Source organism: Mus pahari, chromosome 16, assembly GCF_900095145.1.
Source record: "Mus pahari chromosome 16, PAHARI_EIJ_v1.1, whole genome shotgun sequence".
NCBI classification, from domain to species: domain Eukaryota; kingdom Metazoa; phylum Chordata; class Mammalia; order Rodentia; family Muridae; genus Mus; species Mus pahari.
In genome coordinates, this window is record NC_034605.1 from 48,277,207 (window position 1) to 48,304,587 (window position 27,381).

General features: G+C 46.0%; 1 protein-coding gene across 1 annotated transcript; it reads left to right on the forward strand.

Moving 5' to 3' along the window:
• The first annotated feature begins 6,451 nt into the window (after positions 1-6,451).
• On the forward strand, positions 6,452-27,011 carry Mylip (myosin regulatory light chain interacting protein). Its single transcript, XM_021215465.1, has 7 exons — positions 6,452-6,762; positions 7,882-8,072; positions 20,352-20,537; positions 21,851-22,048; positions 22,506-22,670; positions 24,317-24,737; positions 26,378-27,011. The coding sequence occupies exons 1-7, from the start codon at positions 6,676-6,678 to the stop codon at positions 26,465-26,467; spliced, it is 1,338 nt and encodes a 445-aa protein (XP_021071124.1). The 5' UTR covers positions 6,452-6,675; the 3' UTR covers positions 26,468-27,011.
• The last annotated feature ends 370 nt before the right edge of the window (positions 27,012-27,381 follow it).

Below are 27,381 nucleotides of genomic sequence, written 5' to 3' on the forward strand. Positions count from 1 at the left end.
AGAATTATGCTGTAGGTTGCTGGGCAGAGCAGACCACACTTGTAATTCCAGCACTTGAGAGGTGGAGGAAGAAAGATCAGGAATTTGGAGGTCATGTTCAGCTACATAGCAAGTCCAAGGCAGCCTGGAACCACAGGAGACTGTCAGCAACAAAAAACAGAAAGGAGAGAAGGGGGGAGGGGAGAGGAAGGAAGGGAGTGGGAGACAGACTCTCCTGGAGTTACTTCTATGTTCTAGCCTGAACCTTTGGATTTCTACTTACTTTAAAACTCATCAGGGCCCTGAAGCCAGTTTTCACTTACTCTATGCGCATAAAAGACCAATTAACTATTTGGCTGGGATTTTTTTTTTTGGTTTGGTTTGGTTTGGTTTGGTTTGGTTTGGCGTTTCGAGACAGGGTTTCTCTGTGTAGCCCTGGCTGTCCTGGAACTTACTCTGTAAACCAGGCTGGCCTCGAACTCAGAAATCTGCCTGCCTCTGCCTCCCAAGTGCTGCGATTAAAGGCGTGCGCCACCCCTGCCCAGAAATTTGGTTGTTTTTAACCAAAGACAATGTCACAAGGCACTTATCTGCTGTTGTTTGACTGAAGCTTGTTCTCCATGGTGGTTTGAATTTGTAGAACCTTTAGCAGCAGAGTCTATTGGAAGGTGGTCTTGTTTTGGAGGCACCATCTTCAGAGGGATGACGCAGGTCTTGTAGGATTGGATTCATTCCCTTAAGAATGGGTTATTATAAACTGAGTTCAGCTATTATACACCATTCTCTCGTACAAGCGTGCAGAGAGAATCTCTTACAACCATCACCCGTCAATAAAAAAGCTGATGGCCAATGAGCTGAGTCAGGAAGTAGGAGGCGGGACATCCGGCAGGGAGAGAGAGGATTCTGGAAAGTAGTGAGAGATAAAAGAGAGCCCCGGAGAGATTCCTGGGAAGTGAGATAGAGTAAACCCTCATGTAGATGATTTTGGAGAGTCTCTGAGGAGACGAGAAGGAAGAAGCTGTCTGGGACGAGGAGAGGTCACTAGCCAAATGGTAGACATGGAATAGTTTAAATGGTTAAATAGGTTAAGAGCTAGTCAGGGAATGACCCAAAGCTTATGATCTAGTCATTTAATGATAACTGAGTCTCAAAGTTGTCATTTTAGGAGCTGGGAAAGGAAAACTTGGAATTATTAATTTTTTTTAAACACAAATGCCACATTTTTATTTCTCCTTCTGTTTCTCTACCACACTGTGCAGCCAGAGAGCCCTCATCAGGAGACTGACAAGATGTACTTTAGACCCTCCAACCACCAGAATCTCTAGCCGAATAATTCCCTATGCTTTATAAGTTATCCAGCCTCAAATAGTCTGTGATAGCCTCACAAAATGCATGGAAATATTGTTGCCCAACAAAATGTGGTGAATCGAACAGTATCTTGAAACTATACACATCACTCAGCTGAATGACACATTTTAAACATGAAGATCACCAATGTGACCTTTCAGGGCATTTTAATTGTCAGGGGACAAATAGAAGAGAAGTATTTGATTTTTTTTTTTTTAAAGAGGGGCTAGAGGGATGGCTTAGCCATAAAAAGCATGTATTACTTTTGCAGAGGACCCCAGTTCAGGTCCCAGCTTACAACCACATGTAACTGCAGATCCAGAGCATCTGGCGCCCTCTTCTGGCCTCTGAGAGCATTTACAACCATGTGCTTACACACACACACACACACACACACACACACATGTAAAAAAGAATTAAGTATTAAAAAAATAAAGAATTGAGAAACTGCAATAACTGGTGTGTGTGTCTGTGTGTGTGTGTGTGTGTGTGTGTTCTTTTTGGTTTTGATTTTTCTAATATTCATAAGATTACATTTAGATTTGGAATTGAACATCTCAAGTTCTTCTCAATGTCTTGATATGTTTGCATTTTACAAATTGCTATGAATCACTTGCTTATGCTACAATGAATATTAACTTTCTATTTTCTCTGTCTCTCTGTCTCTGTCTTTGTCTCTGTCTCTCTCTCTCCCCCCCCCTCTCTGGGTGTGTGTGTGTTGTTACAAGTGCCAGGTCACATAGGTGGAGGTCAGAGGACAACTTTCAGCAGTCAGTTTTCTCCTTCTGCCATGTAGGTCCCAGGGATTGAACTCCAGTTATCAGGCCTGGCAGCAAGCCTCTTACCTACACTGAGCCATCACATTGGCCCTACAGTGACTATTTAGAGCACAGTGTATGCAGATAGAAACATCATTCCATTGATTCTAAGCGGAGTCCTGATAAAATAACATCCACTTCATTTTCCTCTGTGCACTGTTCTCTTTCAAGTAATTTGTCACTTGAGGTAACTCTCCTAGTAACTAGAATGAAGGGGGGGGAAATCCTTTGAATGGCTATCCAATCAAGACAATGCCACTTCAGATCTCCCAGTTTTTACTTAATACAGGAATTCTTTCTCTGTCCCCTTTCCCCTTATAACCAGCCGGTTCCAGAAATGAGATGCCGTGCTTTGACGGTAGGCACGGATCAAATTAAACTACTGAGTTTTGTGAGGATAATATTTCAAATTAGAGATTTCAGCTCACTCAACTTGTTCTAACACACTTATGCCTGATGAAGTGTTACTTACGTGAATAATTAGCTCGAATAATGTGTGAAGGCAAAAGGGCAGCTTTTCAGGCAGTAGATAACTGTCCTCCAGAGGTGCTCTTACAAATAAATGGGGAGAGAAAGAGGTGGGTGTGGCAGGTGATACGGCCACTTCTCCCAAGGGCCTCACCTGGGACCTAGTGCAGGGCTTCTGCAGCCCTGCGTGCAATGACAAGGATATAATGAGCAAAAGTAGGTCCCCAGCCATGTTGAGCAGACCACATGCTCACCACAGCCAGGAGCATCTGTATGGGCATAACCATTGCTTTACATTACATGCATTTCATGTATTACTCTTGCAACCTGGCATACACAACAGAAGAAAAGCCTACGTTTGGGTCAGACAGCAAGAGTGTCTTCCCTGGCTTCAAAGACGACTCAATCCATCCCACTTCTCAACCTCCAGACCTGGATATTCCCAGTCTCTTATTTTGGAGCTAGACTCAGCTGGGGCTTGAAACTGGCTCCAGACGCTCTGTAGCTTTAGCAGATGGTGGAAGCAATTTGGTGGTGGGGTTTCTATTCCCTAACAGAGTCTTTTAAACATAACGTGCTTTCTCACACAGCCTTCCCAGCTCTTAAGCAGTCTCTGTCTTATCTCGGGGAAGAAATGACAGGAAGGAAGAGACAGGCCACACAGCCTCCTCCTCCACGCATAGCCTCCTTCTCCACCCGCAGCCTCCTCCTCCATGCTCACCAGGAGAAACCTGGATCCTTTTCTCCCCAGGCATCAGTTCTTTCCCTTCCCCTTGCCTTCTGTTTTTAACTCTTTTGGAGGGTTTTGTTTGCTTATTTATGCTTCTGCGTGTTTTATGTCTGTTTGTTCACATGCCACGTGGAGTCCAAGGGTTGACATTAGACGCCAATAATACTCTTCCACTTTGTGAATATTTCAGTTTTATTTTTTTGAAAAGCAGAGTCTCATACTAAACCTGGAGCTTGCGGATTGGCTAGACTATGTGGCCAATGAGCCTCCAGGGCTCCTCCTTTCTCCTCCTGACCCAGGGATTAAGAGCACACACCACCAAGCCTTGCTCTGTATGTCAGTGCTCGGGTCCTCAAGTTTCCACAGCAAGCTCTTTATACACTTTTTAGACAGAGTCCCACTGTGTAGCCCAGGCTGGCCTCAAACTCATGATCTACTTACCTCAGAGGCCTCCCAAGTGCATTCCAGGCCTGTGTGCATGTGTGCCACAACACTTGGCTCAGAGTTTTAATCACTCAGTTCATTCATTCATTCATTTTTATTTATTTAATTTTTTATTTAATTAATTTGAGGTCTAGTCTTTAGCTAAGGCTGTCCTCAAACTCCCTACTTAACCTACAATGACCTCAAGTTTCTGATGTTTCTACCTCTACCCTGCAAGTGCTGCTGGGATTGCTGGCCTGATGTCACACTGTTGCCAATACACACAGTGGTGGCACACTGTTGCCATTACACACAGTAGTGACACACTGTTGCCACCAGGGCCAGCTGGTGGTACTCAGGGGTAAGGCTATACTAGGTGAGCCCTTTATCAACTGAGTTTTAATCCCAGCCCTTGATCTCTTTTATTAAAACCACTTCTTTTCTTCAGTAGTAACTGGCAATGCCTTAGATTATAGTTTTATATCTTGGTGTTCATGTATGTAACACGCAGCGACCAGAGGACAATTTGTGGGTGTTGCTTCTTTCCTTCCACTATGTGGGTCATGGGGTCAAATTCAGGTCATCAGGCTTGGTGGCAGGTGCCTTTACCCACAGAGCCCGTTCACTGGCTCTTTAAAGATTTTATTTATTTATTATATGTAAGTACACTGTAGCTATCTTCAGACACTCCAGAAGAGGACGTCAGATCTTGTTATGGGTGGTTGTGAGCCACCATGTGGTTGCTGGGATTTGAACTCTGGACCTTCGGAAGAGCAGTCGGGTGCTCTTACCCACTGAGCCATCTCACCAGCCCCACATTCACTGGCTCTTATCTGGAGATATTTGGTTTTAAAATGATTAGCTCTTTACTGAGTGAGGATCTCACAGAAGGAATTCAATGGATGTGGGTTAAAGAAATGCCCATGTCAATCTTAGCCATGCAACTGGTTTGTAAGTAACGGATGGTTGTTAAATTTTTCTTAATTAAAATTTTAAACCTGACATTTCCTTTGCTTCTACAAATTATTTAGCTGTTCATATTAAAATATAAATATAGATTCATTTCTGTGAAAAAAAGCCACTTTTAAAAAATCCCTGCCAAACCCCAAAGTAAGATAGTTTTAAAGATAGTTAAATAGAAATGTTTCTGTTTTAGTTTCTTGTCTTGTCTTTGTTTATTCTGTTTGTTTATTTTTGTTCTTCTTCATCAACTCCTTTCTACTCCCAGTTTCTAGGAATTCCCCCAAATCTGTCCCTTAAGTTCCCCCTTGTTTAAGCTGGTTTTGGCCTTTCAAAAATATTAAGCAATACAACCAATTTCCACTTTGCCTCCTCTCCTTATGCTGAAATTTCCAGCGATGGGCCACAGATTAGATAGCAATAATCTAAATGTTATCTCCTAGATACACATGCCAGACCTGCTGCCGGAAGGAAAGAAATGAGAATAGCCCCGCAGATGAATGCAAGCTTACACTGGTGCTGCAGTGTGGGAACTGTTTAGTGTGTTCCTGAAGCACGACGCCGTAAGAGTGCACAGTTCTTTCCGCGAGGGCTCTGCTAAGATTCCAGTCCTCCGATGTTTTCCCCATCGTCAGAAATAAATATCACTGAGCCCAAGTACGAGGTACACTGCCAGCTTGAGTTAAACAGCAAGACTTCGTCTTAAACGCGCAGCAAACAAACGGGACAGAGATATGGTCATTGGCAGGCAGGGATGACTAGATTACTTCACAGCGATGTGGAGGGGGAATGAGGGGTGGGGGGCGGTCCAAAAAATAGTCTCCATTCTACTGCGAGGACACAGCTTCAGAGAGATGGAGTTTTCCGAAGATCCAAGGCTGAAACCCACATCTCCCGGCTTATCTTAGAAACCAAAAAAGACAGTATAGGCCAAGAGAAACAGGTAGTAAAAAATATGAATATTGTACACCTTTAACTACTAATCTCTCTTGTATTGAGATTCCCATCCTACTAGGTCCTGAGATGAGCCTGTTAACTTTAAGATGGGGTAACATCTGGGTGTCTGAGAGAAAGGGCAGAAAGTGTATCAGGTGTACAGTGAACGAATTCAATGAGAGATAGGCTGGGTAGCATAACTTGGTAAGGTGTTTCAATGTAGCAGAACCCACGCATAGAAACCCTTGGCACGCGTTAATGTAAGAATGGTGCTTGGATCAAATTACTGGCTTATATTGGGTCAGCTGCAAAAACTTTTCTACTCAGATTGTTCTTTTGACAACCCACAGTGGCAAACGCCAGCGGAAAAGCCTTAACTTTAGGCTCTGTGGCTTGCTGGCTTCTCTCTTGTCTGTCACAAACCACCTGGTCATTAGAGTAACCCCACGCAGGAGTCCTGAGAACCTCAGCACCAGAACATCACAGGAGCTTTGATCACAGTTCTCTCAAACCGGGACAGAAAGGCGTCCTCTGGAGCTGCAGGCAACAGCGGGCTGGGAGGAGCGTCGCCCAGTGGCAGAGTCCACGACTGTGCTGAGGATAGAGGAGAGGATGGGCTCCCACCTCCCGCAACTCCACAGGCGGTGCCGGGAGGCGGGGCTTCAGCCTACCGGGACTGAGTATTGGCTGCCGGAGCTGGGGAGGAGGGGCAAGCACTCCGTGATTGGCGGAGTTCGGCGCCGGAGGGGCGGGGCCTCTATAAAAGACCCGTGCAAGTCGCGGCGCTGGCAGTGGGGCTGTCGGAGCGGCGCGGCCCTGTAGCTCCCGGGAACTGGCTGTCGTGGGGGTGGCGGGGACGCGAGTGGCGGCTGCGTGGGGTGCAGGGCGGGTGGCCGCACGGCTGCACCTTCCTCGCAGAGCCCGGAGTCGACTTGGAGCAATTGCGGTAAGGCGACAGCCTCGGCGCACACCCGAGAAGAAGCGGCGGTGGCGGCGGTGGCGGCGGCCCCAGCCATGCTGTGCTATGTGACGAGGCCGGACGCGGTGCTGATGGAGGTGGAGGTGGAGGCAAAAGCCAACGGCGAGGACTGTCTCAACCAGGTGAGGGCGGCGATCGGAAAGGGGATCCCTGCTTGTCCCCGGGAAGCCTCGGGGCTCGGGGATGCTCCCCGGGAGCCGGGCGACGTTGCAGCAGCGGCCCGTGGAGCGCTCCCGGGACGCCAGGCTCCAGCCTCCTCCTCCTCCCCGCGAGCGTGGGGTGCGGGAGGGAGCATAGCGGACGCTTACGGTGGGGGATGCGGGGCCTGGAGACCAGGACACTGCCGGGAACCTCCATCCTGTCCGTTAGCCTGACACTTTTCTCTAAAGAAGGTGGCCCATCACACCTGCCGCAGGTGTGTGTGTGTGTGTGATGCCACCCGTGGAGTCCTTGCAAAGCCCGGCAGCGCCACCCGCGTCCCGGGATGAGGTGGCTGCAAGCGGCCGCTGGATCCCGGGGCTCCCTAGCTGACCAGGTGGGCCCGAATCTCAAACCGCTTCTCAGAAGAACTGTTCACCTGACACTCTAGGCTTGCTAGGGATCCAGAGTATATTGAGTAATTTGCGGGGGACGGTTCTGCAGGCAGCCTCCTCCTTGGGGCTCTTTACCCGTGTGTTTTCTTAAGGGTGACTAAGGCTCCTAACGGGGTGTGCCTAATGGATATTGGCAGGCCCATTTGACCCCTTGAAACACTGTGCCTTCCAGACCTGTGGACCTGAGCTGTTTGGAAAGGCGCTTGTAAAGCTTAGCTGACACTTGTGGCATGCTTCCTCAACGCGTTTGTGTTTTTGGAATCCAGATGGTTAAAACTGTCCAGATAATACGCTGCCAAATCAGCTGTGCAGATGGTGCTGCGGGGCGAGGGGGGGGGACTGCGGGGGGAATTCCAGCGATTAGAATAAGAAATAAAACACCCTGTGTGTTCTTCTTCCTCAGCCTTTTGGGAAGTCTGTTTTGGAGGGACCCCTTTCCTTGTGCCATTGGTCAGACCCTAGAAATAGTCAGGCGAGGCCAAGCCCCCACTGGAGGGCTGCGTTTTTTGACTTCGCTGTTTCCTTAAAATCTTGTTTTTCCGGTCTACCAACTGGCACTGCAAGAAGGTAGAACTTTGGGAAAGCAAGGGCCAGTCCTTCCCTTGGGTTTGCACTACTCATACCCCATACCTTTGGTTTTGTTTTTAGGTGTGCAGGCATCTGGGGATCATAGAGGTTGATTATTTTGGGCTGCAGTTCACGGGGAGCAAAGGTGAGAGCTTATGGCTGAATCTGAGAAACCGGATCTCCCAGCAGATGGATGGGCTGGCACCTTACCGGCTTAAACTGAGGGTCAAGTTCTTTGTGGAGCCGCATCTCATCTTACAGGAGCAGACAAGGTAAAGCGAGGCCAAAACAAACCAATGTCAAGTACACCTCTGATTCCATTTAGAGGTAGCAATGGTGCCCTCCGGGAGATGTTCCCTGGCACATTTGACTTGGTGCAAAGGAAGTTCAGGAAAAACTCAAGTTTTCCGAAGCACAGTTGGCCTGGGTGGATTTTTCAACGCTTGTTGGTTTTTGGTTTTGTTTTTGTTTTTCCTGTTCTGTAGAATATTGGTGGGAGAGCAGGGTTGACTTCTTATAAACAAAAAGAAAACCAACTTCCTGACAGCTTCATCTAATGCCCGCTAGTAACCCCGCCTCGGCAGTGTTACTACAGGTCACTGTAGACTGTTCTAACAGAAAGCAGGAAACAGCTCCTCTTGGGTTACTTAAACTTGGTTGTCTTCAGCCCAAGTGTCAGATTACAGTGTGTAGCAGGAGTGCTCTGTCTGGCCTCCTACAGATTTTAAAACTTTTTTAAGTTTCACAAAATCTTCATAAAAGAACTCTTTGAGGGCCACTGTAAAGTAAATTTCAGCCTACAGATTTATTAAAAAACGATTGTTGGACATGTGTGGTTGTTTTTTTCCTCCTTGTTAAACTAAGAGCCACTAGCCATGGTAGACAACCGAAGCCTGTGGGTGTGGTCTCCTTTTCAAACAAACAAAATACACATACACACACACACACACACACACACACACACACACACACACATACATTTCCCTCTGAGCTGACTATATAATACTTTTCTCAAAGATGAACCAAAATAGGAAGGTGATGTTTAATATTTATTACCAAAATGCAAGAGACTACAGTGGCGTGTCAAAAAAAGGAAAATGATTGCTTTGAAAACCACAGCAAACTTTGGATCCCAGCGCTGATATTTTCCATACTCCTGTGGCTTGGAAATGTGCCACGCATGGGAAAAATGTGATCCTGCAGATTTCGACTCCTAATGGGGAACAGGCTCTTCTGGGAGATTTTAACATACCAGTTTTTGTTTATTTACTAAACAAGCAATGGAAACATTAAAAACTACCATCCATTTGGATTTGGAATGTCCACTTTGCCTCGCTGTGGCCTTTTAAAGGTTGACAGAGATTTTGTTTATGAAGGAAACTGGCATAATAAATTTTTACTGTTTCTGAAAATACCTTACAAATATTCATGTAATGGCATACTTACAGATGCTGAACTGTCTCTATTAGCCACAAGAGGCTCTATTATCCCTTTTTTAAAAAAACATTTACTCTGTGTCCCTGTGTCTCTGTGTTCTTGTGTACGTGTGGAGGTAAGAGGACAACTTCCAGAAGCCTGTTTTCTCCTTCTACTGTGTTGGATCTGGAGACTGAACTATGTCTGTCAGGCTCAGCAGCAAACATCTGACCAACTGAACTGGCCCATAGACAGACAGATAGACAGATGGACAGACCGACCGAACTGGTTTGTGAAAGCTTCCTCAGTTCAGTCAATGAGAAAAATACATGATGTAGTGTGTGTGTGTGTGTGTGTGTGTGTGTGTGTGTGTGTGTAGCAGTCACATTGTGATGCTGCGGTGATTTCAGGGCTTCCAGGTGCAACCCAATTCTAGTCACACAAATTTATTTTTGAAATCAGCCAAAAGGTGAGGAAGCAAATAATTTCATTTAAGTAGTGGAAGGATAATAGCAAATAAATTGTATCGGGAATGCGTTCATGCTTTATGACTGACTGTGAGGTGGTTTCTACTGCGATGTGCCCTCCTGTAACTAGGTCAATACCTGTAATCAAATCTATTTTATTCCTGTAAGAAAGTGACATTTGTGAATTAGTACTAGAATCAGATTTTCTACACTGGTTTTTCTGTTACTGACTCGGTTGCCTGTGACTCTTGGGAGTTATATCTGATGGCATTCGAAGTATGTGCCTTCCTGGCTCAGCTCCGTCATTTCAGTTGATTTTCCTTTGTTTTCAGAGGTCCCATAGGATGGTGAGTGTAAAGCTGGGCTGGGCAGGAGGTTTGTAACCCCAGCAGCTTGGGAGGGAGAGGAACAAAGACTCCGAGGCCTTGGGTTATAGTGTGGGTTCAAGTCTAGTCTAAGGACTTACTGAAATTCTGGGTCAAAATAAAACATAATCTGAGAGTTGAGGTCATAGTGATGCATGCCTGACTTGCCCAGAGCTCCTCTTCTGAATAAAGAACCAAGGGAGATAGGGGAGAGGGGACAGGAGAAGATTTCGAGTTACATTTACTATGTTGGTAAGTTTTGCAGTTTTGTGGAGTTATCCAAAATATAAAACTTTTAAGAAAATGCCTAAGGTTGGTGACCAGTCAGTCTGCTTTAATATAGTCATCATAACGTAATATCTACTTTGTGTTTGTACCCTTTAATTGGACATCAAAAGTTGTACTAGGTCCAATTTCATATATTTTTAATTATTTGTTTTAAGAGTGTGGATGTTTTGCCTGCGTGGTACTAAAGAACAAAACTACTTTCCTTTAATGTTATATGAGCAAAGAAGAAAAGAAAAGAGAAACACACACACACATACACACACACACACACACACACACACACACACACACACACACAGCCAAGCCTGTTGACAAACTTTTTGATGTTCCATTGTTTGCAATAAAATATTTATGTTAAATCCTGTGGTTCCACACTACGTCTGTTTGTGCAGTGAGGGAACACAGCTTTGACAATTCAGTTTTAAGAGGTGGCTTTACTGAAGCCAGGAGGATGCAGTTAGTGAACTGAGTATCTAGGCATTTCATTAAAAGGAGATAGCTGGTACAGTTGCCCTCTGCAGACCACTAAGCAGCGAGCTCAGAGCAAAGCAGGCTTAATGTGCAGGGGTGGTTAATATACTAGTTAGTATGAGACCAGGCAGGCTGCCAAGAGGGGTGTAGGCAAGAAGGCCTGGGGAGCATAGGGGGTGCCCTGGGATCCAGAAAGATGTGCACTGGCTTGGTTCAAATGTTATCATAGATTGGTAGATCAGGCTAATCTGGTTTGGGACTTAATCTCCCACTTGGAGCCCCTACCTGGATATTCCATTTGCTCTTGAATGGAGGGCCGGGATAGGAAAGTCCTGCTCAGCCTGCTGGCATAGATTAGAGATGGAGACAGCAGGTATTTTCAGCAGATGTTTGCCATGCTGCGGATTGAAGTGGAAAGCGAAACAAATGAATACGTTCTGGAAGTAACTGAAATAGTAAATCATCTTCGTAGAGACTCTTGTGTCTTTCGGGGGCTTTCTGGTCCTCCATGATGAATTGTGCTGACGTTTTCAAAACCAGAGATTAGAGAAGTGTGCATTTCACCCCCACAGTGGAGACTATATACCATCTCCTGCTGGCAGGGGCTTTGTGCTTCTCCCGGCTTGGCCACATTTCCAGAGCTCCCTGGTGTCTGTTAGGGGCAGTTCAGTTTACTTAAAGTTAACCTGGATTCCCACCCCCAACCCCCAGAAAGCAGCCCCAGTACTTGAAACTCCATGAGTATGAAACTCCATGAGTATTGAACTGAACGTTCAGAGAAATGGCGTTATCTGGGGCATAGCATCTCCTCAAGATTTCTGTGTGTTGGGGCAGCAAGGCTCTAAGCTCCCCAATTCCTAACCCCAGCTTTCTAATTCTAACCCCTTTCTCTCTGGAATGCCTTCTCTAGCTCTGCCCAGGAGGCTGCACTCTCCTCAGACATCACCTGGCTTTCTTTTAGAGCACGAATATGCTTCTAACATTATAGCTACTTAGGTTCACTGCCAGTCACTCCAATAAGGTAAATCCCAACCGAATTGATCAGCACCATATCTTCAGAATCTAGCAAAATCGTGCACTGTGCAAATACCTTGTTAATCAGTAAATTAAGAATTTACAAGTCTGGCTCTAGAGATGGGTCAATGGTTTAGAACACCATTGCTTTTGCAGAGAACCCAGATTTGATTCCCAGCAACCAGGTGGTAACTCACAACCACCTATAGCTCAATTTCCAGGGATCCGACTCCCTTTTTTTTTTTTTTTTTTTTTTTTTTGCCTCTGAGGGCACCAGATGTGCACATAAAATAAAATACAATCTCAAAACAAAATCAAAGAAAGCTCACGAAACCAAAATCACAGACAAACTCAAGGCAAATGGGATTTGGTCATTTCAAACCAACGCTGGACCAGTCAGACTGGTCCTAGACAGGGTCTAGAGGTCATGTTCAAAGTCCTGCTTAGCATCAGTTTGGGTGAAGGTGGCTTATGTAATCTACCTCGGTGTGATTAAGGATGAGTGCATTCTGCATGAAATTGCATTGTAGACAGTGTGCGTCTGTTACAGAGGTCCATTTCCACCTCTACACTGTATGTGGAGTACAGCAGATTCAGCCTCCCTCTCCCATCCCCCACTCTCCCCTGTCTCCTCCTCTCTCCCCTCCACTCTGGTTTCATTTGCCAAAATATAAAATAGGACCCAGGAAAGTAAAACAAGCAAACAAAGTAAAAGCATACATATATACTATTCCCAAAGAACTTATAAATTGGATTTCTGAATCTTACCTAAAGTTGTTCTCTTTGCCGAATCTAAGTGTTCGCATTGCTGCATGGTGTTTTATTTTGAGAGTCTGAGCACCTTCGGCCCATACGAAGAGCATCTCTTTAAAAATGGTACTTCACATATTCATTTTGAGTGTGCAAGTCTGTTAGATGCTTGTGATGTGTGCATGTGTGTGAGTGTGCAGGTGCACGTGTCCACACACGTGCACACACAGAGGCCAGAGATTGACAGCTTGCTCACACAGACGCCTGTTGCCATGGGTAAGAACATTCTTTAGGAGTCCAGCCTTTTGTGCCTTCAAGTTACAGTATTCTCCTGGCACAGGCTGCCATCTCTCTTGGGGCTGGAAGCCTCCCTGTGGTGATCCTCATATCATAATAGCTGCAGGGCCCAAGGAGGAACATCTTCAAGAGTGGTTGTATTCGGGGCTTGAAGAGGATGCCTGTAAGCCCAGGTAGACACCTGACTGAGTAACTCTCAGACAGCCATCTGCCTCTGACAGGGTTTTCAGTTGTAAGCCCTCCATGAAGTAGGCCCGGTGGTCTTTCTCCACGGGCAGTCCGAACCTGAGCCCCGGGCTTATTTTCTCAGCCTTGTGAGACATTTCAAACTTCGAGGAAAGTTGAGGGGCTTTATCATGAACTTCCCCATAGCGCCCACCAAACCTATTATTAAGTTTAATATGCCTACTTTGGTATATCATTTATTGGTTGTTCCAACCATCCATCAACTGGTTTTTTGATTCATTTTTTAACCAGTCACGTATAAACCCCCTTCCTCCTAAATACGTCGGCGTGCTTATCATTAAGTAGAAACTGCTTACATATGCTTCTTTTTCCTTCTGAGTTAACATTTACATGTGGTAAAACGTATAAACCCTAATTATATCTCTTAATGAGACTCGATGGGTGCATGCTTAACACCTTGGCTGCTATTGGGGACAGTAGGCAGCACCCACCATCTTAGGAAGTCCCTCATCTTTCTGCAGCCCGCCGGCACACACTGCCCACTCTAACCACTGACTGCTGTCAGCATTATGGCTTTCCACTTTAGCTCTGCTGTGCCTGTTTAGCTTGATGCACAGGGAGTCTTCCAGTAAGTTCTGCTTCGTGTCTGTCTTTTTTTATCGATCACAGATTTCATGCTCTTGTTTGTATGTGTTGGGGTTTTCGTTAGTTGTTACTTCTGCTCTCCGTTCGCGTTGCTTTGATATGTGCTGGGGTCTGAGTGTGGCCTAGACCGGTCTAGGTGAGTACTCCAAGCTAAATACAGCCTGCTTTCTTTCTCTCGACTACTGGGTAGTAGTCCGTACTGTTTGTTGAGCTGGTGAGCACCGGTTGTCCATGAATAAAGCTGCTATGGACATTGTAATACAAGCTTTGTTTTTTATTCTCGTAGACACATGTGTTTCCATTTTCCTTAAGCAAATACCCAAGGATACAATGGCTGGGTCCCATGATTGTTTAGTTGTTTAAGTTCCTGCCAGGCCTTTCCCCCACAGCATCTGTACTGTTCCCTTCTCCCACTCCCACAAAGAACGTAAGAAAGCCGGGCGTCTCACGGCCCTGCCAGCCTTCTGCTGGATAGATACATGGTGGTAGAGCGTTGTGGTTTTAATTTGCATCTCTCTGATGATTAATGATGTCTGTCAGATTTTCATAGGCCTCCTTGGCCTTTCCTGCATCTCCTTTGGTGAAATGTCTGAGTCCCCCATTTTGATCACTTGCCTTTGCTCTTGAGCTGCCCGCATTCCTTATGTATCCTAGATACAGTTCATTGTGAAATCTGAGTTTTATAAATATATGTTTCCCCTGTGCCCTGCCTGCTATGCTCATGCCTATTGGTGAGTAGGAATTTTTCATTTTGGTGAGATCTAGTTTATTCTCCCTTCCCCCTGGTCTGGAGTTTATTCAGTATGTTCTGAAAAGCCTTGTCCACCCCTAGCCATAAAGGTACTCTTAGGTTTAATTCTCAAGCCAGTATGGTTTTAACATTTATGTGCAGGACTGTGCTCTATCCTGAACTAATTTTGTTTTACAAGAATGTTATGAGATTTAAGACAAAAAAAAACCTCTTGTAGCAATTCCTGTTTCCATTTGGTCGTTTTTAAATATAACTTGGCAGGCAGAGTTTGGTTTAAAATAAACCGATGCGGTGAAGTGACTCACTGGACAGAGATGGGATGCTTGATTGTCATGGGGTCTGCCGGAGATGAGTGGCCGCCCGGACACTACTTCCCGTCCATGTGCTTCAGGGGGAATTAGGGTTCAGTTATTGGCAACCATGGTTTTGAAAATAGCTACTTAGCCATTCTAAAGTCGTGCTAGACTTACTGCTTACATTTTGAACATGAGGCTCAATCTAGTTATTTTACATTTGTTCCCAAAGGCTCTCCAAGATGGTGTAACAGGCAAGACAACTGGGAGGCTGTGGCCAACAGTGGCCTTTCTCCTTACCTTTCTGTTGCTATGAGCAAGGCGACTTAGTAAAGAAAATGTTTAGTTTGGGTGCTCACAGTGCCACATTCCATGACCTTCACAGCAGGGAGCATGGCAGTAGGCAGACAGCTATGGCGCTGGAGCAGTAACTAATAACTTAACATACTGATGCAGGAGGCAGAGAGAGAAGAGAGAGTGAGAAAGAGGAGAGAGGTGAGATCGAGAGCGAGTGAGAGACAGAGAGACACAGAGACAGAGAGAGACAGAGAAAGAGAAAGAGAGGGGAGAGAGACAAGAGAGAGGCAGGGCTGGGGGTGCGCACTAACTGGGGATGGCACAGGCTTTTGAAACCTCAAATCCTATTCTCAGTGAGGCATCTCCTCCTAATCTTTCTCAAACAGTTCCTCCAGCTGAGGACCAAGCCTTCACACTTAGGAGCCTGTGGGGGCCATTCTCATTTAAAGCATCCCAGCGATCTATACAGGGGCTTCCACTTGGCCTCTGGAAAGCTCTGTTGTGGATGCTAGAGGATTTTTTTGTGGGACTGTTAGCCTTCAAACCAGAGTCTTCCAATCACAGACTTTCCAGATAAATGGTTCTTGATATTCCTTAACACCATGAGAAGGTGTGGCATATATATATATATATATATATATATATATATATATATATATGTTTTAAATGTTTCTGACCTTATGTGTATGATTGTTTGCCTGCATGTATGTTTATAGGTATATATATATATATATANTATATATATATATATATGTTTTAAATGTTTCTGACCTTATGTGTATGATTGTTTGCCTGCATGTATGTTTATAGGTATATATATATATATATATATATATATATATATATATATATATACACACACACTATAGGCTTAGTGCCCACAGATCTAATCCCCGGTCCCCTGCAAGAGCAGCAAGAACTCCTAACTGCTGAGCCATCTCTCCAACCCCTGTAAGGGCATGGATTTTTAAAAGAGAAATTGATGGAGAATTTTGAAGCAAAACCGTATTAAGAGTAGGGTGGTCTGTGACCATTCAAAGGGCTTAGTAGGTAAAGGTGCTTGCTACCAACCTAGCCCGAGTTCAGTCTCTGAGGCCAGCATGGTAGAAGGAGAAAACTGCCTCCCATAGGTTGCCCTTTGACCTCCAAAAAGTGCACTGCGGCACTCGCCCACAGATATACATAAGTGAAGAAGTAATCGTAATTTTAAAAGACTTTGCTTCTTGTTCAAAATTAAAATTTGATGTTTCAAATTTCACCCTACTTTTAAATTTCATTTTACTTTGCGTGTGGGTGCTTTGCCTACGTGTATGTAGCTGGGCACCACATGAGTGCCATTGCCCATGGATGCTATAAGATGGTGTCAGATCCCCTAGGTCTGCTATAGGTGGTTGTTAGCCACCATGTGGTTGCTGGGAATTGAACCTGGGTCCTCTGAAAGAGCTCTTAAGCACTGAGGCATGTCTCCAGCCCCTCATCCTTTTTATAGCATGTGTGAATTCATTTGATCCTATGATGCCAACACTTGACTTAGCTAGAATGGCGCACTCTGGGCCCCACAGTATAGTCCATATACTGGAAAAAGACCCATTTTCTTAGAAACTGGGTAAAATTTTAAAAGATAATTTCTAAGTGTTACCGTAGGAATGCATAGAAAAATGTAGTATTGGCTTATGTTCATAAACATTTGCTTAAGACAAAGTAGGTATTTTTTCAAAGCCTTTCTTTTGTGTTGTAAATGATATGGAACTAGACAGATTATCCACTTATGAGATGTGCTTTTTTTAAAAGAAAAAAAAAAATCTCTACAGGCCTGACTTCTTTGACTACATCTGCTTGTTTTGACATTATTGGTAACCTTTGGCCACTTTCATTAAGAAAAGAAAAGACAAGAAGAAAAGAAAGAGTAAGGGGCTGAAATCAGGAGGGAAGATAGTTATAAGTTAAGGGAGGAAGCTAATAAGAATGAGTCCTAAACTCAAAGCCACTCACAAATCCTGCGCCCTCCCTGAATTCCCTGTTGGAAACATGTCTTTGAGCACTGCCATCCTCCCTCTTGGAAAGAGCACACTGGTAGTTCTTCTTGATAGCTCCTCAGAGCTGGTGACATCGGCTACCCCTGCTCCATTACACTGGTGCCTGGACCCTTGTCACCCAGAAACCCACCTGTGGCTGGAGTCTTTGATAAGATATGTTCCTTTCCTCCAAAGACTCTGCATTCCATCAAAACAAGAACAAAACCCCAACAATTTATCAGACATGTCCATCCCATAACCCCAGTGTGGGGTGGGGCACAGATCACTCTTTATTCTCTTGAAAGGTGACCATAAAGCCATGGAAACTACATCATGCAGAAAAAGGCCTTCAGTGAGGAGGAGGAGGGGGGGGGAGAAGTGCCTGTGCCTACTGGATGATACTGAGCACAGTTCAGCCTTAACTTGCTGGAGACCACCAGTGTGCCCCACCCGCTTCGTTTCAGTTCTCAGCCAATCCTGGGAAGGGTGGGCATTGCTCTAGGCTCTTAGCCACCTATTTACTATGTTGGGTTACCATTTCTTTGCTTTGCTTTTGGCAGCTGTCCCTCCAGAAGTAGGCGTAGAGAATTTGGAAAAAGAAATTGAATAAATTTGAAAAGTCGTCTTTGGCAGCTCTCTGACTGTTTAATAAAGCAGGAAGCAGTTTCAAACTTTATGCTAGGAAAATAAGTCGAAAGAGACCTTTACGTTTCACAGTCATTTAAATCGAGAAGGCTCAGTTTGTGGTGCTAATCTTAAAATCTTTTGGCACAAGGTTCCTCCTTGAATATAAGCATAGATTCCGGCTTTAGAACCCAGAAAACACATCCCTGGTTGAATGGGCAGATGTCTGTTAAGATTCCATTTTCCCTGTGAGCAGCACCAGCATGTTTGAGAATTTTAGACCTGCATCTTCCTCCTCTTCCTCCTTCTCCTCTTCTTTCTCCTCCTTTTTCTTTCTCTTCTTCCCCCCCCCCCCTTTTAAAGACAGTGCCTCACTATGTAGACGAGGCTAGCCTGGAACTCAGAATTCTACCTGCTTCTGCTTTCAGAGTTAAGGGCGTAGACTACCACATGGGCTATCTATGTAGCTATTTTAAAAGCAGGGGCTTTCTCCCCCCCCCCACCCCGTGGCAATTCCTTTGCCCCAGCAGGGCCCCTTTCTCAGTGTTGCAGTATGGAAGAAGGTACCCTAAAGACTACCAGATGTCTGCATTAATAAAAACTGCGTCTGTTCTCTTTGAATGCTTTGGTGCATCTTACAGTGGTTTCTTTTGGGGGGCTTGGAGTACGGAAAAACTTGAAACCTTTAAGAGTGTTTCATCATTTGAAACCTTTATCATTACTGAAGATGCAAAGAGATTTAGCTGACTATTTCTTAGTTTAGAAAGACAAATGGCTCTTGTCAGACTGGCAGTTTGAGACTCTCAACAGTCCTTTGTGTTCGACACCTCTCTTGTCCTAAGTCCTCTCTCTCTCTTTACCTTTCTCATGCTAGCCCCTTGAGTGACAAACTCAGGCGGGCAGCAAAAGCAAAAGCAGAGTTGACAACCAGGACAGTGAGGAGCCAAGCTTACTCGGGGTTCAGAGCCTCACCAAGGGCTGGAATTCATTATTGTGCCTTTAAGCACATGGGAGAGGCTGCCAGGAATCATCAAAGAGACAGTTTGTCATCTAGCCTCTGTGGCGACTCCGATAACCTCTTCAGGATTTTGGACAATAAAAACAATATCTGAGTTTTCCCAGGAATTTCCGTGGCACGCATACCTTGTAGTGAATATAGAATGGAATGTTGCGTGTACCAAGGGTAGGCTTAAACAGAGCAAACCTGGGGGTGGGCTATGAAATAAACAACAAATGCACGGTGCTTTACTTGGCTTTATGGAGTTCTCTGATGTTAGAGGCAATTAAGCCAGCCCAGGTGCAGCTAGGGAAAGAAACTAGATGTTGTAACTTGTTATATAAGGTAACTAGGAAATAGATGGGCTGTATGTGAGGCAGATCAAAAGGTGACTAAGTGGAAGGACAGGAGAGGAGAGAAGGCCTTCAGGGCAGGTTGCAGCAAGGCTGGATCTTCCCAGAAGAGGGATGGTTCCCATCCAGAGCACAGCCACAGGAGGTGTGGCCAGAGTCAGCCACTGGGGAAGCCTGGCTTTCACCCACCGGCAGGCATCCCTGGAAAGGACTTTGAGCAGAAAGATAGCGTGTTTTCACAGGAAGCATTGACAGCAAGCGGCTTGGAAGGTGGGCTGGCAGACTCTGGAGGGGAGAGGGGCCCTGGGGGCGCAAAAACTCTCGCCACTTCTAAGCTGTAAGTAGAACCAAGGTGGCCAAGATGGCAAGAATAGACTAGGTCGGGAGAGCTCTGAGAAGTGGGCCAGAGAGAAGGTTTAGCGAGAACTGCTTGTCTGGTGAGCATAAGGACCCGAGTTCAATCCCCCCCACCCATTAAAAAAAACAAAAAGCAAAGCATACATTTGCCAACCAGACTAGCCTAACTAACAGAGTACATCTAGGCCATGAGATAGCCTGTCACGGGAGGTGGGTGGTATTTCTGAGGATGACACCTGAGGTCATCTCTGTCACACTCTTCAACATGCTGGACCACATCTGGCTGGTGAAGTCTCCAGTGGATGGACATTGGAGTGGAGAACTCAGGAGACATTCTTTTTTTTTTTTAACTGTCCCTGAAGATCAGAATCTACTACAAGGACAGGTTTTCCGGCTGAGAATAGTAGTTGTGTATGCGTATAATCTGCAGAGGCAAGGGGATCTAGAGTTGAATACCAGCCTCAGCTGCACTGCAAGTTCGAGGCCAGCCTGTCTCAAAACAAAAACAAAAACAACCCCAAAATTTGGTTTTTTAAATTTCTTTTAAAACTTTATAATGCTAACTTGCTGTTTCTACTACTTAAATTTTTATGATATTTTATTTACTGATTTGAAGAGGGAGCATGTCGTGCTACACACTTAGAAGTTAGAAGACAACCCGTGGGGAGTCCCCTTGCGGTCACTGTAAGGGCCCAGGGAGTGGAACCGAGGTCTTCAGCCCTGGCTGCACGGAGCTATCCCTCTGTATACCCCCACTCATTGCTTAAAAATAGAAAGTGCTCGATTGTGAAATTGCAAAGCTGGTTGAGCTCGCCTGGTTGTTTGCTGCAGCATTGGGGATAAAACCCAGGGCCTTGCACACGCTGTACTGTATGATTGCTCCATCCTCGAGCCACACCCCAGCCCAGCAGGCCGCCTCAGATACTGTTATCCCAAGTCTCAGTCTTTCCCTCCTTCTCTTGCAGGCATATCTTTTTCTTGCACATTAAAGAGTCCCTCTTGGCAGGCCACCTCCAGTGTTCCCCGGAGCAGGCTGTGGAACTGAGCGCCCTCCTGGCCCAGACCAAATTCGGAGACTACAACCAGAACACCGCCCAATACAGCTATGAGGACCTGTGTGAGAAAGAGCTCTCCAGCTCCACTTTGAACAGGTGAGGCTGCCGGAGGCTCGAAAGTTTTGTTCACACCCAGCGCTGATAAGAGCTTGATAAGAATCAGGAAACCGGCCCAAGGTGTCCTAATGGAGTTTGGAAGGCAGAGCGCTGCCATTGCCAGGTTTATCCAGTCATTTTCAGAAGGTTCATGTGCCTTTTACTTGATGAGAAACTTCCCAACGCAAAACTGCTCACACAGATGAATGCCCTTATATGAAATGCCATAAATAACAAGGATCTCAAAAGTGCCTGACCTTTTAAATATGCAAATCTCCTCCAATAAAAGTCTAGCATGTTTATTGGAGTTTGCTTCATCCAGGCAAGACTTAGAGCAAGCGGCCTAACGGAGGCGACTGCCTTAGTTACCTATTCCTGTGTACCAAGCTAACCGCAAACAGCAGACATTATCTCACGATGCCTAGACAGGGACACAGCTGTGGCTTGGGGGCAGACCAAGCCCCGGAGAGCCGTCTCACCTAAAAGCCTAACTGAGGGAGGCTTCCGGGCCCACATGACTCTTGTAGCTTCTTGGCCAGCCTCCTTCTTGTGCCACCTGACCTCAGGGCTCTTTCATGGTGTGGTAGCTGGTTCACCCAGCGGGTGCCATCCAAGAGCGAGAGAGAAGAGCCAGGAAAGAAATCAGACTCGATCTCAGAAGTGGGTTTCACGCCAGGTCTCCCACCATTTTCTGTTCATCAGATGCCAGTCCATTAATCCAGAATGCACTCACTGGGAGGCCAGGTCACCAAAGACCACAGGATAGACAGCCTTGCCACAGCAGAGAATGCAGAGCTGTGTTTTCTTCAGTTGCAGATAATGTAATCAGTCCCCTGTGGTGTTTGCCTGTCAGGGAGCTTGTGAAGTCCATGGAGATAAACATGAGGGGGTCTAGCCTACATGTTTGTCTTATGTGTATGTTTAGAGATTTTCCATAATTCTTTCAGTATTCCCAAATGATGGGTTCTCGATATGTGTTGAGATCTTTTTAAAAGTGTGTGTGTGTGTGTGTGTGTGTGTGTGTGTGTGTGTGTAAGACAGCTAGTGTGAGTGAGCTCTTTCCTTCTACCTTGTGTGTCCCAGAGATCAAATTCAAGCTTGGAGCAAAGACCCGTACCTGTTGAGCAATCTCACTGGCCCCACAGCTGAGATCCCGAGCCGTGTCTCAGAAGTATTTTACAGTAAATTTGATTAGTAAATGAAATAGGAAAATGTCGTTTTGGTGCTTTTGTGGTCTATAAATGACCATCTCCAAAGCTTTAAGGAATGCATACATTGATCTGTCTGATCGCGTGCCGTTGGGTGCCCCACAGCATTGTTGCGAAGCATAAGGAGCTGGAGGGCATCAGCCAGGCCTCTGCGGAGTACCAGGTTCTGCAGATCGTGTCAGCGATGGAGAATTATGGCATAGAGTGGCACGCCGTGAGGGACAGCGAAGGACAGAAACTCCTCATTGGGGTCGGACCTGAAGGCATCTCAATCTGTAAAGACGACTTTAGCCCTATTAACAGGTAACCCAAGTCTTCAATCACGTTCATATATGCATGCATACGTGCATACGTACATTCATACAATCCTAAGCATGTATAGCCACCTGTTGCTTTTTCTGAAAATAGAAAATGGACAGAAATTCACCAGACAACCTCTATGAGTAAAGTGATTCATTTTTTAGTTGATCCATCAATTGCATTCAGAATTATTGTTTTTCATAAGGAACTCGGGCTATAAATACCCATGTCTGCTTCTGCATACACGCACACACACATACACACATGCATACATGAGGTTACTCCAGCACTGTCCCCACACCACAACTGCTCTTCCTGCTCAGGATCAGTAGTTAGCGTCATCACAGAAGTCCCCAGGCTGAGTGTCTGGTCCCCTGGCGGGTCATGGGCTGCCTACTAAGCCGCACCATGCTGAGCTGTCCCTTCTGAACCTGCTCACTTTTCTCCTCCTGCCTTTCAGGATAGCTTATCCTGTGGTGCAGATGGCCACCCAGTCAGGAAAGAATGTCTACTTGACCGTCACCAAGGAGTCTGGCAACAGCATCGTGCTCCTGTTTAAGATGATCAGCACCAGAGCAGCCAGTGGCCTCTACCGAGCCATCACCGAGACGCATGCGTTCTACAGGCGCGTACCACCGTGTGTCTCCTAAGCTTAGGCCACAGCTTAGCGTGCTAGGTTGGCTGGCAGGTTTCTGTGATTCCCCCTAGCCTTGAGCCCACAAGTCTTGTACAGAATAGGAGAGAATGGCTACTCTGAATAACTCCATTTGCGGAGCTCGTGGAGCCCTGATCAGCACAGGATTGCACGTGCCTCGCTTCCCTTAGAGTCTCCTGCTAATCTCTTACGGCATTTCCTTCCAAGCCACCTCCCTGCATGACCCCAAGGGTCAGACCTGTTCTGCCAATGCTGTATCCTTTCCCAGAGCTGTGGCACACGTCTCTCCCTGCTAAGAAAGACTCCATTCTGAGCTCTTACGCCTTACACACTCCAGATACTTTTTAAACTGAATTTAATTTTACTTGGTGTTTTGTGAGACCAAATCTCACTGTGTGTCCAAAGCTCCCCTGGGATTCGCTGTACACCTCAGGCTGGCTTCAAGCTCAACTACAATCCTCTAGTCTTGGCTTCCCGACTGCTGGGATTGCCTGCATGGGACACTGCACCTGGCCACGGTGGAGAGTTTTAAATAACACTGTAGACTCCAGAGATACTTTTTCAAGCTGAGTTGTGATTAGGCTCATACTTTGAGAAAAATTAAAGCCAAAAATGTAGTTGGTAGGAGGCCTTCAAATGTTTCGTGTTAAAACAGACTGCAGAGCAGAACAGAAAATGTGTAGACATGCTTAACCTAAAAGCCGAGACTTCAAAGAACAAAAGTCCCTTTGCTTCCACAAGCTGCTGGGTGGCAGCTCACAGCCCCCCGGAGGCAGGGGGACGGGGATGTCTCATCTCCATATTTACATCTGCTCCCTTGAAAGTACTTGGAGACCCCTGAGAAGCACGGGGGTAAAGCCCCCAAGCTGCTGAGCATATACAGTGGAAAGTTACTCTCAGACACGCACAAAAGAATATTAGCTGTCTCGGGGAGGGATGCAGCTCCATCCATGGAGTGCCTGCCTAGCATGCATTTGCTCCATATGACGTGAGCATCTTGCGCATGTCTGTAGTCCCAGCAGCACCCAGGAGGTAGAAGCAGGAGGACCACGAAGCTCCAAGGTGTCCTTGGCAGCAGAGTTCAAGACCAGCCTGTGTCACATGAGACCTTATCTCAAAGGGGGGGGGGGAAGCTGGGTGTGGTGGCATATGTCTTTAGTCACAGCATGCAAGGGACAGAGGCAGGTGGGCCCATATGGGTTAAAAGCCATCCTGTTCTACACGGTGAGTTTCAGGACCCACATAGTGAGATCTTGTCTCAATGAAACAACAATATTATTGAATGTCTTTTATGCCAGGCATGGTGGTATACAACTGTAATCCCGACAAGCAGAAGGACAGTACGTTTCAGGCCAGCCTGGGGTATGTTATCTCAAAAAGCAAATAAGTGCGGAGATAGATGGATGGTAGAGAGACAGATAGATGACGAATAGATGGATGATAGTATATAATAGAAGATAGATTGATAGATGGATGATGTAGATAATCAAGAGATAGAGTACTCAATGTCTGTGGATATACTGTTCTTATTGATAGCAGCATCTGCTAGTCTGAATTATGGAGCTCCTTAGGCTTTTCAATACTGAGTCTGATGTTCACACTTGGCTTCTGTTCAGGTGTGACACTGTTACCAGCGCCGTCATGATGCAGTACAGTCGCGACCTGAAGGGCCACTTGGCGTCTCTATTTCTGAACGAAAACATTAACCTTGGTAAGAAATATGTCTTCGACATCAAGAGAACATCCAAAGAGGTCTATGACCACGCCAGGAGGGCTCTGTACAACGCGGGCGTTCTGGACCTTGTCTCTCGAAGTGACCAGAGCCCCCCCAGCTCACCTCTGAAGTCCTCCGACAGCAGCATGAGCTGCGGCAGCTGTGAGGGCCTCAGCTGCCAGCAGACCCGGGTGCTGCAAGAGAAGCTGCGCAAGCTGAAGGAAGCCATGCTGTGTATGGCGTGCTGCGAGGAGGAGATCAACTCCACCTTTTGCCCCTGTGGCCACACCGTGTGCTGCGAGAGCTGTGCAGCCCAGCTGCAGGTAAGGCGTCACTCACCCTCCTGTCCCATTCAGGGTCTAAAAGGTGGAAAGCACCTATCTCCATTTGGAGAGGCCCCTGCGGTCAGTGGCTTGCACCACTGCGCCCTTTAGAGGCAAGTGAACTGGCACACTCCCGCCACCATTTAGTTTTGGATATGAGGTACAGACTGACAAATTCATGCATTAATTTTTGGATTATTGTTATTGGTGACTTATTTACCATATTTGTGATTAATTTATCTTCTTTTTTTCTACATTTGCATTTATGCTTGTGTGTGTGTGTGTGTGTGTGTGTGTGTGTGTGTGTGTGTGTATGTGTACATACACCATAGTGCACACATGGAGGTCAGAGGACAATCTGTAGGAGTCAATTCTTTCCTTCTACCATGTGGTGCTGAAAATCAAACTTGGGTTGCCAGCCTTGATGGCAAGCATCCTTACCCATTGGGCAATCTCACCAGCCCCTTAATTTCTTTTTATTACTGTTGGTACTTTCAGAGGTCTCTTCTATTGTCTGTGACTTATTAGCAAGTCAAGCTACTTTTCATAGGAAAAATGGAAGCAACTCACATATAGCAGTTCTCCTTCTTGCACCCTACGTTTCCTCGTACAATAAAATGTTCACTTGGTTTCACCTCTCAAATGTTTCTGCTAAATGTCACAGTGGGTGTATGTAAAGCTAGGCTTCCATGTCACCTAGACCTCACAAGCTACAGTGACAGAGCTAGCGTTGGGATTGAGCAGTGAGCTCAAGACACCTGTGCCTTCTCGGAACACGGCCCGTGCTGCTTCCATGAGGGGTTCCCCTCCAGAGTCCTGGGCTTAACTTTTCCTGTGCATGGATTCTGACCCTGCTGCCTGTTTGCTAATAGCCAATAAAGGGCGTGTGCTAACCAAAAAGCCACTAGAAGCTTGTTGCCTCTGGCCACAAGGGCATCTGCCCACTGATAATGACCCCCAAGATAGTTGAGCCAAGGTCTCTCTACAGACATATCTCCTACCTGGTGGCCAGAGGTGCAAGGACCTCTTCCTGTATGCATGGCTCCAGCCAGGACAGGAGGAAGGCTGACACTAACAGAAGGGTTAGGGAGATGGCTGGACCAATAAACTCTGCGTCGCAGGGCACAGAGACCTGAGGTCAGTCCCTAGAACCTGTCTAGTTAAAAAGCTGTGTGGGAGGGGGGTCAGGGGTGGGAACAGATGCAGGGATTCTTAATCCTAGTGTTGGTTAGGGAGGTAGAGACAGGAACATCAGGGCTCACCAGCTAGACTAGCTTAACTAGTGTTCTCCATGTAAGAGACCCTGTCTCCAGAAAGAGGTCAAATAAAGTCTTTGAGAACTGACACATGAGGATAACCACTGGTCACACATACACACATGCATGCATGCGCACACACACACACACACACACATGCACAGTTTGACAGAAAATACAGTTTTCTTCAGTGGATGTCTTTTCCTAACACTCATCGTTAATCCATATAAAGTATAAATATTCATGCCTGTTCCAGAGCACCTGAAAGCTTAGAACTGGATCACAATGGCATCCTATCTAGAAAACTGACTGTCGGGGCACCGGCACCAAGGCTGAACGCCCAGGTCCCACAAATATCCTAACTAGCGGTGGCTTCTTTTGCAGTCCTGTCCGGTCTGCAGATCACGTGTGGAGCATGTCCAGCACGTCTACCTGCCCACCCACACCAGTCTCCTCAATCTGACTGTTATCTGATGCATCCTGAGCTCTCTGGACAAGCCATGTCCCCACAAGCTGCAGTATTGTAAACTATAAGAATAATAACTTTGTGAAGAGCTATTTCACACTCAACGCCCATCTGCCATGAGACATTTTCAGAAACAAGGAAGGAAAGAAAACAAGAAGGTGACCACACCTCTTCTGTCAGTAGAAGCAACAGGCCCCGTGGCTACCAGGAAGAACTCTGGGACACGGACACATTCCTTGAACTTTGGGGTTGTGTTTTTTTTAATGATCAAGTAAAGGAGTAGATAAAATCGTCTTCGTCAGTCAAGTGGCAACATGGCCCAGCCGTGGGCACCTTTTAGGAAGTGACGTCATATGTCTCCTTCACTTTTCCCCAGGCAGCAGATTTTGTAAGTGTTTTAAGGGTTTCCTTGGTTCTTTTTGTATGATCATAGAGCGCTGAACATTTTTAATAGGGATTTTTTTTTTCTTAAAAAAATAGTCCTCATTACAAAAGTCATTTCTGTCTTTATAACTCATTCAAGAACAACTGGAAAGCTGGCAGATTGAAAAACAGCAATCCTGTGACTTCACAGGGGTTGACAGCAATGTTGTCAGGTTGGAACCAGTCTGGTTGAAGCCAACAGGTAACTCACCATGGGTGACTTCCTTCCTAGCTCTCCCAGTGCCCCTCACTCTGCACCCCATGCCTTTCACTGATAAAAATGCTACCAGTTTGGGTAAGAGACATACATGGTAGAGTCAAGCACTCCCTGGGCTTTGGAGATTGGAAAGCGAGAGAGAGAGAGAGAGAGAGAGAGAGAGAGAGAGAGAGAGAGAGAGAGAGATAGAGAGAGAGAGAGCGCCAGACAGCCACTCAGTATGCCCCGAGTGGTTCTTCACTTTCCCAAGCACTCACTCCAGCTGCACCCATGGGTGTCGCC

Coding starts and splice junctions, on each gene's coding strand:
- Mylip (XM_021215465.1), top strand. CDS start 6,676: ATGCTGTGCTATGTGACGAGGCCGGACGCGGTGCTGATGGAGGTGGAG. Junction 22,049..22,505: donor GACTTTAGCCCTATTAACAG/GTAACCCAAGTC, acceptor CCTGCCTTTCAG/GATAGCTTATCCTGTGGTGC. Junction 22,671..24,316: donor GAGACGCATGCGTTCTACAG/GCGCGTACCACC, acceptor GCTTCTGTTCAG/GTGTGACACTGTTACCAGCG.